Source organism: Dromaius novaehollandiae, chromosome 5, assembly GCF_036370855.1.
Source record: "Dromaius novaehollandiae isolate bDroNov1 chromosome 5, bDroNov1.hap1, whole genome shotgun sequence".
NCBI lineage: Eukaryota > Metazoa > Chordata > Aves > Casuariiformes > Dromaiidae > Dromaius > Dromaius novaehollandiae.
In genome coordinates this window covers 59,878,529-59,899,038 of record NC_088102.1, presented here as the reverse complement: position 1 = coordinate 59,899,038, position 20,510 = coordinate 59,878,529, and the positions used below count along the sequence as shown (strand labels likewise).

Here is a 20,510-nt window from a genome sequence, read left to right as displayed (position 1 = left end):
CTAACCCTGATGTTACCTAGGAGGAAGGAGCTATAATCCAAATTATTATTCTGCCTTTCAAGGGTATAAGCTTCATCCCCTCTGCCTGGCATCTAGGAGTGAGTGTAATCTTGAAGTTCAGCTGTCTCATCATCAAAGTTCTTCTTTAGCTGATCAGGGTGGTTTCTCTGAGGGAGGATTGTGCCTTTTTTAGATAGTCAGAGACACTTAGAGTTTCTGTATTCCCTGTACGTCATTCTTGCAAGTCTGATTGGAATGACAGGCCTTCTATTAAGGACTTTGCTTTGGAGGAGGGGGAGGTCTGAAATACAGTATGCTTTTCCACTGAGTTGTAATTATGTTTTTGTGGCTGCAGACTAAAGAAGGCTGGAGAATTTCTATAGGACATCAGACGCAGAGGCTATTTTTGACTAAATTGAATCCTAAAGGATTAATTGTCCAATTCCACTGTCAGCCAGTTTTTAACCTTTTTGACTAAATATCGGAGAGATTTTTTTTCAATAGCAACATAGTTTTCTGACCCTTTTGTGCTGGAAACTATCCCCTGTTTGTGTTGTTACATCAGAACAACAGCTCGCTTCCCTGTCTGGATTTCAAGGCCCGAGTGTCTGTAAACACCTACTATTTATGCACTGTGCAGGAAGATGGAGTACTTCAGAGTACATGAACACCACCTTCTCCACTTGCATCTTCAGTGTAAGACACAAGGCATAGGTGGATAAGTACTTCTGGAGTGATTTGCAGACCTTCCTGTGTGAGCCTTCACAAATTTGTCTGAGAATCTCAGAAAGTGCAAACAAGAAAGGGTTTGGTCTCTGCAGTATCTGTAGCCAGCGTAGATGTGTTGTGGCATAAAAGCACTGTAATGCTCCAGGCAGGAGAGATCTCTCCTGGCAATACATGACATACAGTGCTGCTGTTGCATAGGGAAGAGTCAGAGTAGCCTTAGGTATCTTGACTGTGGAAAGTGGGCAAAGGTAGTCTGGGGAGGCCTTGGAAATTAGGGAGCCAGAAAGACCATTGCTCTTGTTCTGTGAGTTGTTTGTGAATTTACTAGTGAGAGCAAAATGATTCGTAAGCCCAGGGTTCTTAGCTGATACAGTCATTCCCACAGTTTGGTGCAATAAATAACTCTTCTACGTGGACCTAAGTGGGTGGTAGGCAGGTTGCTAGGTACTTCAAGCTTCCTAAAACAGCTACATGTGCTTGTGGTAATCTGAACTTTACACACCCATTTTCTGTAAAATGCTGGAAGTGGCACCTGTGATTCTGTATCTCACATTGACAAATTTAGCTCTTGATTTTGAGGGGTGATGAGTCCCCTGTGACACCAGTTTGCTTCAGTGGAACACGTGGCCCTCAGCATCTCTTGCACTCTGCAAACAGGGGCAGGCAGAGGCCCCGATTCTTCATGTCGTTCTGCGTAAGAGGCTCTTCCAGGGCCCCGAGAGGGCGTCAGCAAGCCTCTGGTCCTACAGGACAGTTTGCAGGGTCAAGATCCAAGTTTTCTTGTAAAGCGGCAGGAAATACAGCAGGTGAAGCCCCAGCTTGACATTTAATCTTTTACATCTAAAACAGGGCTTGGAGGTCTGTGGTGATCTTTGGTACTGACATACGGCCTCCCAGAAGGCTGAATGCAGACATCGTGCTCCAGTCATCTTGGTGAGATGGGAGATTTGTGTTCAGCATGTAGGAAACAAGACTGAATGGTGGCCTAGGAGATAGAAGGGAGTACTGGTGGCTTGAAGTTGTTGTTGGTCTTGTTTGATCTGGTGGCTTGAAATTACTGTTGGTCTTGTTTGATCTGGGCCCTCTTTTGCAGCTACAGCCACAAGGGCCCTTCTGTATTGTAGCAGCCTGTTCCCTGAAGTTTGGATTTTCCACAGCAGACATCCGTCCCCCCACCCCAAATTGTTGTTATCCCCACCAGTAATTTGCTACGTGACAGCTCATGAGGGGGCCCTCAAATGGCAGTCTGCAGCTGTCTGACCCTCGCAACACAAAGGCCAGGGTCTATGGACTCTGCCTCTACAGTAAGGATGTTTCAATGTGTGAAAATTAGATAAGGCCACAGCTTCCTGGCAGATAGCCAGTGTAGCCCTCAGGTGGACCAACTTTATCAATTATGGCTTCAAAATCCTTTTTCAGGGAGATCTATAACAGTCACCTGTGACTTTACCGCTTCCCAGCTGGATTAATATGAGGTTACATAGACAGCCTATTTATGGTTGTCTTTGAATGACATCTAAAAATGTAAGGAGTGCAAAATGCCGTCAGATTCTTGTACTGGGCTTACATATTAAGTACTCTGGTGAATAGGCATGGATTTAAATACATGCTTACATGTAAGCGTGAATGTAAGTGACTTATTTGAGCAGCACTGAATTGCCTGTTTGCTTCCTGCACAATCTCCGTACAGTTGATTACCTGTAAAGCCCTGAATCTTTTGGGACCCGGTTATCTCTCTCACCAGTGGCTGCTGTCACCGCAGTGTATAAGATTGACTAGGATATACTTGTAGCCTAGCCTGTGGTACATGACTTATGTGTAGTTGTTTCTATCTGGTTAAAACTTGTTACCTGTTTGAGTTAAATTTCCTGATGAAAAGCAGAAGAGCTGATAATGTTCACCCTCCATCTGCTGACATTTAGAATTAGCCTGTAAACTCCTCAGAGCAAGAACTTGCTGTCCCTCTGTATGCCTACAGCGCCAAACATGCTGGGGTCTTGATATTAATTGAGATGCCATTAATAATAAATAGAGAGTAAAAGGAGAATGTGTAAAAGCATTCAGACGTGTAGTGATGCTTTTAAGTATAATTGTTATCACTGCAAATCTCTGCATGGTTGGTGGCTGGACTGCACTTCCAGAGTCCTTGTAATTGGAATTTGCACATTCTCCTGGTCTGTCAGAGCCTGCCTGTGATGGATATTGTCTAGAGTTACCTATAAAGAAAAACACAGAGGCAGGGCTACTCAGAAGTAAAGACAAGCCAGACAGTTTGCCTCCAACTCCCTCTCTGAGAGATTTAAGAATGTCCTAGCTCATTACATTAGGACATGTCCCAAGGTTAAGTAACTTCTCAGTAATTAATACGTAAATACAGAGCTACAGTTTCATTGTCCGCTCTGCCTTTTTGAATCCCTGTGTAATCCTATGAAGAGGAAGTTATTTGCAGGACTCGGAGCTGGGCTGAACAAGCCTTACAAATTCAAGAATGCCATGTACCTGCATGCTGCATCCTCTTTATATCCATACCGCCATGGAGCAGCCATGTAAAGTCTGGAGCTGACAGTGGGCTCGCTTAATTTTTTTCACATTTTACTTGCTAATTTGATTTAGTCAGTCCTCAGCATTCATTTGTTCGCTGCTTTGTTTTGATCTGGTTTTGATTATTTATTTGGGTTGGTTCATGTTTGGAATAATATTTGTGCCAGTAAGGTTTTCTGGTGCCAGTTTAGCAGCAGCAATACCAATTTTTAGGGTAGGATATTTTGGGCTTGTGACTATATTTATGTAACTAAAGCAATTATTACTTAGGTTAGTAGTTACTAACTTAGGTTAACCTTAGGTCACGTGGTTACTGCTATAAATAATACAGGTGGATAAAGTCGGTAAAATCTGTGGGAGAATCTCTACATGGCGGGTTATTGGCATTGCGTAATGATTACAGATGATGGAAGTTAAATTGAGAATCTCTTAACTCTTCTGAATTTGAGCCTCTACCATTCAGACAAGTTTTTTCCGCTGGGTATGTTGTTCCCTTCCTTCCTGGGCATTGTATTCTTGTTGTGAGAATTCTTTAATTTCATGTTTCCAGAAAAATTGTGTTTTAGTCTGGATCAGCTGCAGGAAGAGGTGGAGAAGTGCAAAGTGAGAGCAAGAATGATTTGGTAGGCACAGCTGTGAAACAGAAATAAATCAATGTGGCAGAAAGGTGAGTTAGGGAAAGAAAATGGAAGAGTGTTGCTGTAAATCCACATAGTTAGTAAATCCAACTATTGCATTGCAACTGTAGTATCAGAAAATACTAATTGCATTCAATTTTGAAAAGAAAAATGGATTAGTAAAACATAGCATGTAATACAGCATCTTCTGTGCATAACAGAAATAAAACCACTTTTGAGCTCTGACTACAAATGTATAACATTTCTCTTGATCTAAAACCTCATATGTTTATCTGCTATCCCATCTCTGTTTTGCAGTGATTATGAGCCAGCAAGTGCTGTTTAAAAAATAATTCAAATGTGAAAAATAAATGTCCTTGGATCTAAGTCACAATGTTTCTCTATCAACAGCCAAGCTTATTTCTATCATAATGTTTGTCACCAATTTTTATTTTTATATTTGCAAATAAAGTTTAAAAAATGTCGTTTAAGGAAACCAACTGCTAATCTGAAGAAGAAAGCCAAAATGCTTTCTTCTTCTGGGTTATTTTGTGGCTTATTCTCTTTGTGGGTCACCCTCTCCCTCATTTAATAATAATAATAAAAAAAAACTGAAATGAACTACATTTTCATAGGTTTTCCAAGCATTTTATTGGCAGTAAGTAGAAAAAGGCCTGCTTGGTTTTGAAGGCACTGGATCACAGCCTGACTGAGCTTCTCAGCAATTCTAGAAGGGGATATTGCAAATGGTCAAAGTAAAGCATAGAAAGGCATAAATAATCACATAGAAAGTCAATGTCTTAAGTAGGAGAAGCATCAAGAGGACTCTGATCTTTTTCTTGAAGTGTTAGATTCACTGGAAACACCACTAGATAGTTCAAGATTCATAGTCAGATCTCCCTGAGATATACCATTTTGACATCTGCTTACTGTGTAAGTCCAGAAATTCTTCTAGCTTACAGATCAAGGCCTGAAAAGCTTGAGAAACTTGAATTTCAAAAATGTGGGTTTTTAATGGTGTTTTGTCGTAATGAATTAAATCGTAAAGTTTAAAATCTCAGCTATCAACATGAAACCACCCTTAGCCTCTAATTCGAGACATACTGGAGAAGCAATGCTACAAGTATTCAGTTTTCCCAACAATAAAAGCATCCATTGAATTAATGGAACTTTTGTATATAGCCAACACTATGAAAAACAGAGGTAATTTAAAAAAGCAAATGTGATGTATTGTAGTTTAAAAGTATGAATAATTAGAATCTGTGTCTTTTTCTTAGCTTGTCAAAATATTTTCGTATAGAACTGAGTGCATGCAATAAATTTTAACTTTTCTCTGGATACAGATTTTGATAGCATCTAGCCTTTAGATACTGAAAAACCTTTGTGCTAGAAGCACTGTATTTATACCAGACAGGGCAAATGCCAGTTTTAGCAAGGTATTCTTGACCACTGTGGGCAGAGATACTTCAGTTTTTCATAGAAGATCATTACTGGAATTGACTCTGTACACTCCTTCCCCCAGAGAATCTGTAGAATGAAGTATATCATCATATTTACTGCAAAATTAACTCCTAAAGATCCCAGTTAGAATGGTAGAACTGTATTGAAATATTGAAACACTGTACCCTGTTCTCTTTCAGAGACCTTGCAATCTAACAAATAATGGTGTTCCTGGGAAAGTATTTCTGCCCATGTTGGTCAGAGAAACTGAGTTGGACACTGCAGTACTTGTGCCGTTTCAGGAGCAGCATTTCCGAAGTGTAGCTGACACAACTGCTTCAGGTCTTCTTGAGTCTTCTCAAGAAAACGTACCCTGAAATTAGTTACAATAGACAGTTTACATCCCCCCAGTGACAGCACAACAGGAGGTGAAAGGTCCCAAATGAAGGGCATTTCATGCATTTCCTTTCGGTGTTTCTTTCTTATGCTCTGTGGGTTCTTTCATTGTTTTGGACCTCCTCCTTTCTGCAATGTCTTCTGAAAATCCTGTCCTCTCTTATTTCCCTCCCTCCTTCCACATGTGACAGGGATGGATGTTAGTCCCAGCTGTGAATGAGCAGACAGAAGTGTCTGAAATCCCCAGCACAGACCTCCTTGCTGGGTAGGGTCAGCGTGACACTCACTTTCCAAGAAATGGTGCCAGCTGCAGTGGCTATACTGAGAGGTGACTCAGATGGGGAGCAGTCACAGGGGTCTTCTGAGCCTGGGCATAGATTTGCTTTCACACACCTGGTGAGGCCAGGGGAAGCCTGATACTGCTGCCGCAGCCTTGCCAGCAGGAAAGCAGCCTCCGCTAGGACAGTCTGTGGGGAAAGGCATGTGGGTCTGCTGGTGAAGTTGAAAATAACAAGTGAGGTTTTGGACACACAAGCTGATCTTCAGGCAGAGAGGGCTGATGATTGCCTGAAAAACTGTGAATGGTGAGCAGAGGGGAGGAAGGAGTGCTGTGGGAGATAGTGGGCTGTAAAATCAGTATTTCTGTTGAATTCATGATCTGCAGAGTCCAGTAGAATTATCAGCTTTAGTTGCTGGACTTGGGCTTGTTGTTAGGGTTTTCATATCCATTTTGTTTTTTGTTGGCTGGGCTATGCCATCTCTTTTTTAACTCTTGTCAGCGTCCAGTGAATTCACAATCGTAATGGTTGCCAGCAAAGTTATTTTTGTGGAAAACTGACACCTCCTGAAGCAGGATTAAACTACAGTGAACAAGGAGTTGAAATAGACTGGAAGCATAAGTCAGAGCTTAAGGCAGAAATTGCTTCCTCAACAGGCAATAACTACAAGAGAAGTGCAGAGCAGCTACATAACTATTATATTGGGTTTTGAAAATGCCGAAGTTGGTCATTGTAGGTTTTACTTAGTGTTTAGCAATTAAAGATTGCCACAGTTTGGGATTGTTCCAGTCTCTCAGCAAGAGAGTGTTTTCTGCTCCCATGTAGAAGATGCAAGTCCTGGTGCATAAAAGCATTCATGCTTTTCAGGAGAATACAGTCTGAGATGTCAGAAGTAAATTTTCTGTTATGGGCAAAATGCGGGCTATAGATCTGTCATTATCAGTACAAGACAGTCCTACTGGCAAAGTAAAGCTGATGCCAATGCATTCACCACCTGTGGAAGAGTAGGTGTTGGAGGGAAGTGTGAAATGGAAGAAGCACTGTATTAGTAACGCTTATTTCCTTACATAGGAGGCTTCCTTTGTACTACACAGATAAACAATGCAGACTTGAAATTTAATTTGGCAGGTTATTTGCCCATAATACTACTACTGGCAGTTGGAAAACAAAACCAGTGAATATATTTATATTTGACAGCTACTGCACTTGCAAACAAAATTGTTACTTTGATTTTTCTCTGTACACAGAAACATTAGGTGAGGTTTCTAGTATTGGCTTGTGATGAGGACAAGCCACTAGACATGCTGTGACTAGTCAACATGGACCCCAACTCCTATCTGATCTCACATGCTGGTTTCTCTCTTTTTATTTAGAGGGGTTAAATCACAGCCCTGATGAAGGCTGTGGTGGTGCGGTTTCACCCCTTTGGTTTTTGTCTTGTGATTCTGTGTCCTACCACCAGAAAACCACAGCCTTCCCCAAAATAAGCCTCCTGTTACCATCACTCCTCTACTTCCCGGCTTCTCCAGGGCTCATAGGCAGGGGCTTATTCCAGCCAAAACAATTGCTCATGGGGATGTGGGAGCTTTGTGAAACTTGGTCTGATTATTTGCATCTACAAAATGGCTCTGTGCTGGCAGGATCAGAGCCCAGGGCTGTAGCTCAAGCAGTGACACCGAAGAAGAATAAAACCATTTTCTCTTGGTTCCGCCTGGTATCAGATGAGCTCGTTCAGATGAGCAGGAGGTATTCGCAATGTCCTGTCTCTAAAGGTCAGATACGGGTAGCTGCTTTAAAGAGTTATAGAGGTTATAGAGGATGTTGGCAGAGTTTCTTAATTTGTAAAATGACTTTGAACTAAAATTTCTCTCTTTCAATGTGTATGTCTGAGAAAATACATATGTGTGTGGGTTGTGTGTGTGTGTGTGTGTGTGTGTTGCACTTACATAAAGGAGTGGTTGCATAACATTTCCAAAGCAGAGAGCAGGTAGACTTTAGGGATAAAAGGTGCTAGTTGCTGAATTTCAGGGGTATATTTGGCCCATTGGATGTTGTAGTTATTAGCTGGAAAACTTGCCATTCTTCTGCTTCATAAAAGAAGGGCCCTTCTTCAGCTTGGTATAGGGAAAGGGTTAATCTTGTGGCTACTTCTTGTTTAAACAAATGCACCTGAGTAAATGAATGAACCTTTTACTTTACTGTGCTTTTTTTGTACCTTTTTAACAGAATACTTAAATCATTATATAAAATATTTTTTATATAGACGAAAGTTTTATGTTACATATGAACTAGTCAGACGTTGGACCACCCTTCAAATAGCATTGGTTTTCCCTTTCCTGACTGAACTTATGTAAAGTTGTTCAAGCAGGTGGTTTTCTGTCCCTTTTCCCACCTCACTCAAAGCTGTTAGAATGAACACTCATGTTTTTGCAGCCATTGTGGAAAATAACTTTTCATCCTGAAAACAAGTTTAAAAAAAAAAGAAAGCGAGAAATTTAAGATTGTAGTAGAAAACCAATTGGTCATTTGACAGGAATAAAATAACAAAGTTATGAGCCTGAAGGATTGGAGGAGGCTTTCGAAAGTGTATGTGACATGGGGACCACCAGAAAATTGGGGATGCTGAGGGAACTGGGCAAACAAATGGTTTCAGGGCTATGTCTAGACAGAGCAACTTGTTGCCAGATCTGTCATAGGTATGCGCAATGGATCATATGCGATCCCAGCAGAAAGCTAGTAACACACCAGAAATCAAGGACTTAGCTAATTTTAATATTTATAATACTTGGTATGTGGTATTAATAGTTCCAGTTTGGCTTTTGGGGTAAAAATTACCTAGTCATGTGCAGGGATGCTGTGGGAAGGCAGCTGCAACAAAATACAAAGAAGAGATTGTCTGCTTGCACATATGTAAATGCAGTCAATGGTTTTCATAATTCACATACTCCCAGGTAGATGGGGCTGAAATAGTGGCAAAAACACCATTAAATACCCAAGATGGCTAGCTTCAAAAAGAGGCATTCGGGTCACTTGTGTCTGTATCCAGGACTAGACTCCAAAGTGATATGTGTGAAAGGGTTGGGAGTGATGAACACCAGTCCGAGCTGAAGGAATGCCAGTGCCCATTTTCCTGGGGCTGCTGGAACATAATTCAGAATTTGTGGAGTTGCTTGGAAGGCCTGGTGCCTCTTTGAAGACTGAACCCCTGCTGTGCCTCCATTAGGTGACAGCGCTTAAGGCATTCGAAGGATACAGAGTTGTTAAATTTAAGCAAGAACTGCATCTATTTTTGTAGCCTTTTCTCGAGTCTTGTTGCTAAAAAGCCCGTTGTCCTAATGGATACATATTCTAGTTTTTATTTTCTGTTTACATGTATTTAGTGTTGGCAGCAAGACAAATTACAGTGAACTGACAAATGCAGGTGCCACATGCATGCCCAAGCAAAGCTCTGCCTGCAGGCTTCATCCTCAGGGACCTATCCTGTGGCCTCTATTTACAGGTCTGGTGTCTGGGGAGTGGTTTTTCTTTTTCTTTTTCTTTTTCACAGAGCGGCAGCAAGTTGGTTTGGGGACTGGTATTTTTGGTGCTGAAGAATTGTCCTCCAGCAGGCCCAAGTCACTTTACCGGTCCTAGGATTGTAACTCCCTGGGTGAGGGCAGATCCCCCTCATCACAGTGCACCCTTCTAAAAGCTGTATAATAAGTGAAAGGGTGAAATTTTAATAATCCTCACTTCACAATATAGCAGGTCTTGCCATAGAAGAGTCACAGCTGGAATACAGCTGGGTTAAACATGTTATGGTGTTATGCTGGTAATAGATGTTGTCATTGCCATCCATAAACGATCCTTTCAGATAGTGCTAGGTACATGTTCTGCTCCCGCTGCAGCGAGCAGCAGCTGGTTTGTTGTGCAGTCACCTTCTGCAGTTGCAGGAAGAATGGTTTCTCCTGAGAGCTGGTAAATATTTTATCCTTTCCCTTACTGCATGTTGGTAATTAGCAAAAGCAAGTCAAACATGATGTTCTGTATTCTTCATGCCACCGAGTGCCAAGTCATATTTAGAATCATCTTTGTTAGTTATTACCACAATGCAGTATTTGAGCTGGGTTAAATCCCAGGAACACCCTTATAATTGAAACCAGCTGGGAGTAAATGAGTGCTAGCACCTAGGACAAATGTGGCCACTTCAGCCTCACAAGAGGAAGCGATTGTTTCTTAGGCAGCTGTGACCTTAATGAGATAGAGATTCATAACTGGTATATTAAGATTCACCTATCTGGTGATAAGGTGGTAATCGGTGCAGATCATGGACCACGAGTAATGTGTAGCCCCTGTGAAGCATTTTGCACACTGGTCTGTTGGGCACTAGCTAGAATTTTTGGGTGGTTTGAAGCTGTCACTGTTTGCAGAAGACATTCTGGTGAGCCAACAAAACTCTGATGGTGCCATAGCTTGTGAGGCATCTCAATCAGAATCCATTTGGTTCCTCACTGAAAAGAGCCATTTGAAATAATTTTATTAATCTGTTTGTAATTAAAACTAATGGAAAAGAAAAGTGGCTTGGAGTCAATGACTCAGCATCCTTACAGTAATAATAACTTATTAAAAATACAGCTTTGGGGGCAAAAATATATAGGCCCTCAGTGGTGCTATGAAATATTCTTCTCAGTTGCATAAAGAGTGCAGGGAAAGGAAAGTTGTTTGCAAAGGGAAAGATTCCCATGTATTAATATCAGCCTACTCTTTGCTGAGTAATCTGTTTCTATAAGTAAACAATGAGCAATTCAAGGAAAGCGTATGGCTTCCTTTTAGAAATAGTTCATATAATCCTAACTTCATATTTAGACCTATATGCTGCTTACTGTTGCAGATCTAACTAATATTTTGTTCAGTAAGTTTCCTCATAGTTCATGTGTATCTTCATGGAAAAAAATATTTTTAAGTGGGTGGAGTAGAGTTACATTTGAAGGAAAGTATCACTTTATCAATGTTAAGTTATGTATTTTTGGTATTTTGCACACTGGCATGCCATTGTCTGTCTTCCCTCTACCTTTATGCATAGTTTAAGTACTGCAGCTGAAGGGCAGAAAGTAAAGCCTCAGTTCACCCACTGAATAATGCACTCGGTTCAGAAAAAAGCATTCTGCTGCTTTTCACAGATGCTCTGTAGCTGTAGATGAACCAATCATGTCATTCCTCCACAGATCTCAAAGAGAAATCTGAAGTAAGCAGGTTGCAGTCAGTGCACAGGTTGAATTCATAGTGAGAAATGGTAACTTAGACTAGTTCTCTTCTCATAAGATTAATGTGTATGATAGGAAGTATATGGAAGCATCGTTGTATGCAACTATTTGATGGCCAAAAAAGCACAGCGTCAGAATTTCTCCCTGAAGTGTTCGTGCATTCAGAGAAAAACTTTTTATTTCATTTCAATGGCAAAAATGAATGGCTGAATTAGTCTGGCTGAGTTTTAGAGGAATGCTTTATCCTAGAAATGGTCATCTCTCTCCTGGTGCTCTATCTTCTTAGAGGGAATAATTGCTGATAAGTGGAACTTGTAACAAAAATGCAATGAAGTCATTTTAAGCTAATGATTTCACCTTTGGAAGCTCTGTAAATGATTTACATTTTTATTCTTAGTACTGTGTTATATCCCTTCCTCATAAAACTAAATTGCTTAAATATTTCTCACTGAAATGTATAGCATTTTGCTGAAAGTAATGCCATTTGAGCTCTTCAAAGAACTGAGAAAAATCCATAAATACTTGCATACTGCAGCTACAGAATCTTCGGTATGAATCTGTTTTTAAATAAGAGTAATTTTTTTTCCAAAAAAAAAAGCTTGAGCATATTGCTTGTGAGTTGCCTAAATATTGCAGAGATACGTTTACTGGCAATATAGAAACTTTAGCTTGCTTATTGGAAAAATTGGCATGTTTTTAACAAAAGCCCCCCTTTCAATACTTAGCAATGCCATACATACTGCTTTAGATTGTTAGGAGAAGGCTCTTATCTATCATTTTTCTAGTGCCGCTTCTTAGCGAGAGTCAGAAGCAGTTCTCTATAGGACATTGGACATGTCCTGACTTTTCTCCAGCTGGTTTCCTCATTCAGTAATAAATTGACCCATCATGGAGACCTACAGATGAATTCTATACCGATAGTGATAGCAGTACTGTTCTCGTTGTCATTGTGGGTTAAACTGACTTCTATTAGGAAAAACAGAAAATCTGATGAAAATCCAAACTTGCCGCTCATTCGTATTTACTTTAATCAGTACAGAGAGAGCCTGAGAAATCTGGAAGTGATTTGGGCAATCAGATGGCTCCATGGAGCTCAGGAAGAAGGAGAGAGAGGCAGCCAGTCAATGGGGATTGGGGTAGCCTGGTCTCTCAAAATTCCCGTGGAGGTTAGCAGGAGGAGAGGAAGCCTCTGCTTCCCAGCCATCAAAGTTTGCTCTCTCTTCTCCTTCTGCCCATCTTAACGACCTGCTTCACACGTGGCTTCTGCCAGGGATGTTTGGGCATCAAGCTACCCAGCAGTCATGTGAAGGGAAAAAAATCAAGAAGGGGGAAACATAGCTCCACAAGCATCAGAGATAAGAAGGCTGGTTTTAAGAAGCCTGGTTTCCTGTGGGTTTCTGCCATGTGATTGACTGTAAGTGCCAGCTGAAGCTGGCTTGTCACTGGGATGTTTATGAAATGTCTTGGGTATCTGCGTTATCCCATGTCTAGTGAAGTATATGCTCTTCCTGCAGGTTTTCCCTCTGTAGGGGCATTTTACGTTCTCTTTGCTATTTGGCTGTCGACTTTCATTACATCCCCTAGTCCATTCCTCTGCCTCAAACTGGGTTACGTATAACCACATCATTCCTGAGAAACGTTTGTGTCGTCAGCTCCTAACAAGCAGTTAGGAGCGCAGTTCCCCGGCATCTCAGACTAATTAATTCTAACTAGGGACAGAACATTCTCCCAAATGCCTAACCTACATTTTTCTTGCTGCAGCTTAAATTCTTTGCTACTTTTCCTATCCTTGGTAGAAATGGCAGAAAGTTTCTTCTCTGCTTCTTTGCTGTTACCTTTTCCTTATTTGAAATTGGTTATCACCTCATATCAGTCTTCTCTAAATTTAAACAAACCCAATTCCTTTGCTGGTAGGTCATGCTTTCTAGATCTGATAACTTTCTTCCTCTGGATTCTTTCCAACACTTCTTTCCTGAAGTGTTGGTGCTCCAGCTGTGGATTTACATCACTGAACAAAGCAGAAGGAAAATCCCATGGGCCTGTAACTTTTCAAGCCTTAGGAGAAAAGTTGCCATCTGCAAATTTAGAATTAGTTGGTTTTCACTCATCTGCTCATTATTGTCTTGATGTTTATAAAAAGCTTGTTGGATTCCTGGTGCCATTGTTTTTCCAGAATTGAAGTTAAGATGAAGTTGTTCACAAACTAAAAATAAGACATATTCTTAAAAACATAATTAACCTCTTCAACCCTTAAAGTCTTTTACCTCAAGAATTAAGAACTTTCTAAAAGATCCATTTTAATACCAAGAATATTGGGCTAGTTGCAAGAATTATTGGGTAGACTTCTGCAGCCGTTTATAACCAGAAGATCATTGTGCATAACTACACTGGTGCTTTTTAACCTGAAAATTCTTGAAGGTGCCATTGCAGGTTATCTCAAAAATATTTGAGTTCGATCTCCTTCAGGTTGGCAGAATTTAGAAGACTGGACAGACATGATCATTTTTTGTCAGACAACTGTCAGACACAGTGTATGTTTTTAATCTTTCTAGTGTTCCTGTGCCAGTACCTGCAGAGTATTAAACCTTTTCTAGTTTATATGTTATATATATAAAATATATGTGTGATATCTCAGTGAAAGCACCATTCAGCACCTGTACACTGAAATTCAAGAAAGTAAATCAATTGAACAAACAGAAGAAAAGTTCAGCCTTTGCAGGATGTTGTAAAATAAGATTCAGATCTGAAGACTCTTGAAAGACGATGTTTGCATGTTAGTTCGTAGTACAACTATTGAAGGATATGAAACCTGTCTAGGCCTTAAATCTGCACTTGTCCTACATGCCTGTGAAGACCTATTGATCTCAGTTGTTGGTCTGTGAGCAGCAACTTTCTGGGCAAGTTCAGGTTTGCCTTGCTTGTAAAGTGAAGGCATAAGAGAATGTTTTATTCAGACAAAGAAATAATTCTCTTGGTAAGATGTTCCAGACTGTCATTTAGTTTTGATTAAATTCATTGGTTTTGATCAGCTCTGACAAAAGCTAACCTTGTTTCTCTAAGTTTTTAAAGTAACTTTTCAACCAAGCAAAGATTATGAAAGTAAGTAATTTCTTGTACCTCATTAAGCTGTGTTGGATGGATGTTGTCTATAAAACTTATTTATAAAACTTAGCATTGTCCCTAACAGTTTCTCCATTGCTAAATGGAAAATGTCCTCTTGTTTGAGGGAGGAGCATATCTCTGTTGTACATAGGAAAAGTGTCTTCATTGATATGTGAGAACACCAACCACACTAAGAATTTACTCAACAGGAGAGCATAGAAAGCAACTACAAGAAAGTTATGGTCAGGTTTGCAACTAAAAGAACATGTGCATAGAAGGAGCTGTCTTGAAATATGTAAGAGGCAGAGACTGGTGTTAAAAGGAAAACTCTGTAAAAAGATCTCTTACGCCGCAGTAGTGTGTTTTAAACAATCTTAGAAGGTACAAAGAGGTCAGCTGAAATCTGTTTTTGTTGGTTTCTGGGCAGTATTGAAGAATTTTAATTTTATTAACAGAACGTACAAGGATGAGATTGGTTCTATAAAAATGAACATGATAAAAAGCAAATATGGAACTCTTCAACTTGATGTGTGCAAGTGGATCTTTTTTTTTTAATCGCCTCCAGGAAATTACCTCTTCCTCCACCACAAGTTGGTATTTTGAGATTTGAAGTTTGCAAATATAGGGAGGGCATTTCTTAAAATTTAAATTGGGCCGGAAGTCCAAATGTTTGACATGAGATTTATAGCCCGTTAGAAATGTGCAGCATAGCTCATCTATGCCTTTTGATACATAGAGCTGAGCTGGAGGTGATTAACTGAGTAGCTCGTTATATTCCTGAAACAAGAGGGAGCCATTTAGTGATTGTAATACAAGTCGTTTGTTTGTTTGTTTGTTTTTTGCTCCTCAGTCCTCTGGCTTGATCTGCAATGTCAGCATTCACAAAAATAGAATCCACTAAAAGCTCCCTTTAGTATGAGAGGTTTTTTTCTAGCAGGTTGCTCCTCCCTGCTATCACACAGATGTTTTGGAAGAAGCACATGCTTATCTTACATTTTAGAGGCTGGTATAGTAGCTACTACAGCCTCAAAATGATATCCAAGTAGGTAGAAAGGAATGGGAAGGGAGATGGCACATTGGTGAAAATGCACCAGTAAACAGAATGCAAGATCCAACATGAATACCAAGTAACATTAATTACTTTAGAGCCTCTCTGTTGTGCGTTGTAATTATTATTTCAGCCTAATGTAATAATAAGGGTTGGTTTATAGGGTGATGGTAAGACTTGGGGCTATGACTCTGGCAGATTTTGTAAGCAGAGCATGGTTGGGCTGGAAAGAAAGATCCCTATGGCTCCGCTGTACATTGCAGGAAGTGGTGCCTGTGATCTGGGAGGTGAATGGTTTCCTCTCTGAGGCACCTTTGAAGAACTGACCCAGTACACAATACCGCTCTGTGCTGTCTTCTGATGGAATGTTAAACTGGGATCTTGATCACGTGAGACCAGTAAAATCTCCAGTAGTCATTTTTCCCTGCACTGTGGCAGTAAAACTGAAACCCTGCTAATTATCCCAGTCAACATTTAATTACCTCTCATTTACCTAAAATTCCACATGTATTTGAAGGCTTAAGTGGAAATGATTATTTTTAGTTCTTTCCCAGTATTGTTGTGTGTATGTTTTGTTAAATCTCAAGCACAAGGTTCAAATCTGGTGAGGGTTGAATCAAGCCCATCATCCTTCTGAAAATTATGAAAAATTGTGTTTTGGTATTTCACAAATGTTTACATCTCCCTCTTTGTGATGAGACTTTTTAAAAATTGCAATACCTTTTGGATTGCTTGGACAGTAAGTGGTGTATTTGGCCAGACTTTCCACTCACTTATCATTTGCATGTGGTGCCCTATGAATCCATCTGCTGCCTCATTATCAGTTATTAAAAGGTGTTCAAGGCACTGATTAGCCTTGAGATTACCGGTGGTTAGGCACTAACATTTTCTTAAGCTGTGCTGAAATGTTAGGACCAAAGTGAAATTAAGAGATGCCTCCTTGTAAGAAAAGACATGCAAGTAAGGAAGATGAAGTTTTTGAGACTTCATTTCACATGTACTGATCCAAGCTTCTGGAAATACTCCGTACTTACCTGTAGCCATCTGTAGCCTCTGATGGACTGAATTATCAGGTTTCGGTTATCTCTGGGGATTGGTTAGTTCAGATGAGGGCTACTGTAAATATTTCCTCTTTCAGGGAGTTCTGCAGCACAAGAAACTATTTCAGCGGAGCTGTTAGAACCTCTGACTGTGGCAGCTTCCCTTCTGTTTCTGTGGGCTGAATGCCATTCTGCCGCTTTTCACCTGTTATTTTAAAACATACTGGGACCCCCCAAAAGGTGTATCAGAATTAGGACGGAGCCATCTGTGAAGATGGCTCAGTCCTCCTCTTCTGCATGTGGAAAGGACCTACTCGCATCTCACCCCCTAGAATAAATAGGTTATAGTATATGGGAGTTTTGAATGTTTAGTCAACTAACTGAATTTTTAAGTGTGTGACTCGTGCATGCATGTTTGAACACTCCCATCCATTTAGATCGGTTAGAGTCACCAAACTTCTTCTTTCCTCAAAATAAAACTGCATGATGCCTAGACATGTTGAACCAAATCTGTTTGTGGTGTTATTTCACTGACTTCCCAAAGAATTACACTAGAGATGAATTTGGTCTGGTATGGCAGCTTTTTGGCCTGGAGCAAATCTTTATAGCAGAGTTGTATTTCTCTCAAAAATACAAAAGGAACACTGACAGATCTGTAGCTCTGGTGGTGTGAGCAGGTGCAGCTATATTAAATTATTTCTTATTAAATTGATTCAGCAACTTGAAGCTTGTAACTTTTGTTCTGCTACAGTTCTGTGACAGAGACCTTCTAAAACAGACAAAATATGTATCCTTTTTCATAATCCCGTTGGTATTATCATTTTAAAGATTTCAGTTTGTATCTCAGATTCTGATTGTGTTATTTATTTGGGTAAGATCTGAAAATTACAGGCTTTTGCAGTTAATCGCATTGAGCTGTGTCATTGCTAGTGTAATTCCGTTTACTCCACTGACATCTGCATGAATGTGAACAGTAGTTTTTGCTTTTGTTTTTAGGTTTAAGTGGTTTTAGGCTCTGGTAGTCACTGATGGTGTAAATTGGTGTATTTCCATTCCAGTCAGTGGAAATATGTTGATTTATCCCCCACCTGAGGATCTGGCTTGTTATTTTAAAGGTGCCAGTCTTAAGCCAGATGAGATTTGTCATGTGTTGCAGAGCTTTCCCCAGTATTAAGACCCACTTTGACTATCTGTGAAAAATAACCTGGTGCTGTATGCCTTCATGTAGTTGCACACAGAAAATCAGTGTTACATTCTGACTACCTTATCCTCCCACCTCCACTGATTTGGGGTAGAACTGTTATTAATCTTTTACTTTTCCTGGATGTTTCTCATGGTTGCATTATTCCCATTACTGGTCAGCAGCTGTTAAGTTAATTTAGAGTCAGAAATAGCCAGAGATGTTTACATCATGTCTTTAATGTCTTTTGGGGTTGTTTGTTTGTTTTGTAGGTTTATTTCCTTTAAGACTCCAGGCTTAGGCTTGGAGACCCCAGCCATCACCATTGAGCCCAGCAGCTGGAGCGGCAGCGAGAGCCCTGCCGAAGATATTGAAAGAATGAGTGATTCTGCAGATAAACCTATTGACAATGACGCAGAAGGTGTCTGGAGCCCTGACATTGAACAGAGCTTTCAGGAGGCTCTTGCTATCTATCCACCATGTGGGAGGAGGAAAATCATCTTATCAGATGAAGGCAAAATGTATGGTAAGTGGTGCACATTTAGCCTTTGGAAATAATTGTCCCAGTGAAAGCCATAAAGCCCAATTTGTTTTTAGACAAAATTTCTGGCTCTGATTTTGATGGTAATGGAACAAACCTTGCAGAATTCTCTGAAGTTGAGGGAGCTCTGCTGGTCAGATGCATCGCGCGGGACTGTCTGGACCAGTCCCTTCACAAGGGGCATTAGGATGCAATGTGCAGGTGCAGAATTGTATCTTTAATTAATGCTATTATGTGGCTGAATGTGAATGTTCAAAAGAAGGTTTTAAATGTGTTGCTCCTTCAATATAAGTAGTACATTAAGGATTTTTATTTATTTTTCAATAAATGGTGTAAGAGAGGAACGGGAAATACCATCTGAGTGACCATGTGACAGAATATGCAATCTGAAATTGCAAAGTGATAAAGTTCTTGTCATGTTCGGGAGTCTCTTGATGAAAGATGCAAGTTGGGGGGTGTTTTGGTTTTGGTTTTGCTCTCTCCCCTTTCCTTTTCTCGGTGCAAACGGCAACGTGCTGTCAGCATCTCGTAAATACATGCTCTGTCCAGGAACACAGGCACTAGTATATGTTGTCCCAGTGCATTTTAGTTTTTGTCTTTCTGACTTACCCTCCCTCTCTCACTCCCAAGGCCTGTTGCTTTTTCTTCCTTTCCTGCTCGACACCCTCATGTGAACCCTGCTGACTCTGGTGGTCCCGCTCGGGGGGCAGCGGGTTGTCGCTGCCGCCTGCGTTGCCGCGGGCCGGCGGGCTGGTGCTCCCGCAGCCGAAGGCGAGCGGCGGCCTTCCCGGGGCGCCTTTGCTCCCGCGGCCCAGGGGAGCCAGCGCGGGGGCAGCCCCGCAGCCGCGGCGCGGCGCCGAGGACGAGCCGGACCCCGCGGCGGGAGGGGGCCGGCGGGCGCAGCCCCTGCGAGCAGATGGTGCCGCAGCTGCCACCAGCTGTGCCCCCCCGCGCCCCCGCATGAGGTAATGGAAACGGGGCCGTTTCTCCTCCCTCCCGGCGCTGGCGGGGGGAGCTGCGCGCAGCCCGGCCCTGCCGCAGCCGGGCAGAAACGAAGCGTCCAGCCTGCGCTCCCAGCTGTCATGTGACCCCCGCAGCCAAACGAAACGCCGTGTCTGGAAGAGGGAGTTGTGGTGAAGCATCTCAGCTGCCGCTGGCAGAAAGTTGCTGGGCCCTGGTTTCCTGCTTTGCTCCCCCCCTTCCTGCACTGGAGAACGTAATTTCTCTTGTCTTCTGCTGTCTGCCAGTTTCCGTCTCTTCTGATTGTAGGTCATTGCTGTGGTTGTTTTCCTCTGGAAAAGGGAGAAAAATTGTTTGATTAGAAGGTTATGCTCTTTCTAGGAGGACACAAGTATGTATATACAAACAAGTTTGTTGTATATTCATGGTTGAGAGCTATACTTATGCTTGAACAGTCTCGGCAGCCAAAATAAGGTTTTTTAATCAGGATCCCTGCACCCACAGTAAATCGTCCCTGAAATCTGATTTCTGGTATTTTAAAGCGTTATTTGTGACATTGTGTAAATTAAAGAAATTAACATATCTATCCATAAAAGGTTTTCATTTTGACAATCACTGATTTAAACAGTTCTCTAATCCTGAATGTTAACATTTGTTAAAACACATACATAAAAACTGTCTACACAAATCAATTCCCAATTAATAATGCTAGCTAATAATACCATAAGCATATATGTGCGTATCATATTTGTGCTTATCCTAGAACAAATATTGGTAATTTTTTATCAAAAATGAGTTGTGTCTTTTATGCTGAAAGCTTGACTTAGCGTTGCCTTGCTTATGAAGAAAAAATGTGTCAGGAAGTGCAGAATACTATATTAGTAGAATTTACGTCCTGACTTTGTAGTGGATGAACTCATATTTTCATTCTTCAAGCTGAGTAACTGCTTTGTAGTGTTTGAGGATTTATTGAAACCATGCTAGGTTTCTGAGGACTTTATAATAGAGTCTTATGGCCCTGAGAGCATAATTGTTCTCCAAGGATTTTGAAATCAAAACAGTGTAAGTGTTTTAGATTCTGTGTGGCATAATGAAAATAATTTAATGCCTTTTAGTGGCATACCAAGTTTATTTCACTTACAAGAGAGACATTGCAATATCTCTAAGCTTCCATAGTGGAGGGGGATATTGTAATGTGTCAGTAATTCATAAGCCATGTAAGACAAAAGGTCAAGAGAGCAGCATTTCATTTTCTGACTGAAATTAGCTTTAGATATAGGCACTAGAACAAATATGATCTTTACAGGAGCAAATATAATGATCACTCTGGGTGGATTAAGTTAAGCAATGGCAGTTTTTTATTTTTTGAGAGAGACTTTGAGAAGGGCAGAGATT

General features: G+C 40.9%; 1 protein-coding gene across 9 annotated transcripts in view; it reads left to right on the top strand.

Annotated features, from left to right (window-relative positions):
• The window catches only part of TEAD1 (TEA domain transcription factor 1), a 160,602-nt gene that overhangs the window by 37,386 nt on the left and 102,706 nt on the right, over positions 1-20,510 (top strand). For all 9 annotated transcript variants that reach the window (XM_026104537.2, XM_026104536.2, XM_026104534.2 and 6 more), the window contains exon 2: positions 17,887-18,140. In XM_026104537.2, the coding sequence (XP_025960322.1) occupies positions 17,993-18,140 (148 nt within the window). In that variant the 5' untranslated portion in view covers positions 17,887-17,992. The remainder of the gene's footprint in view (positions 1-17,886; positions 18,141-20,510) is intronic.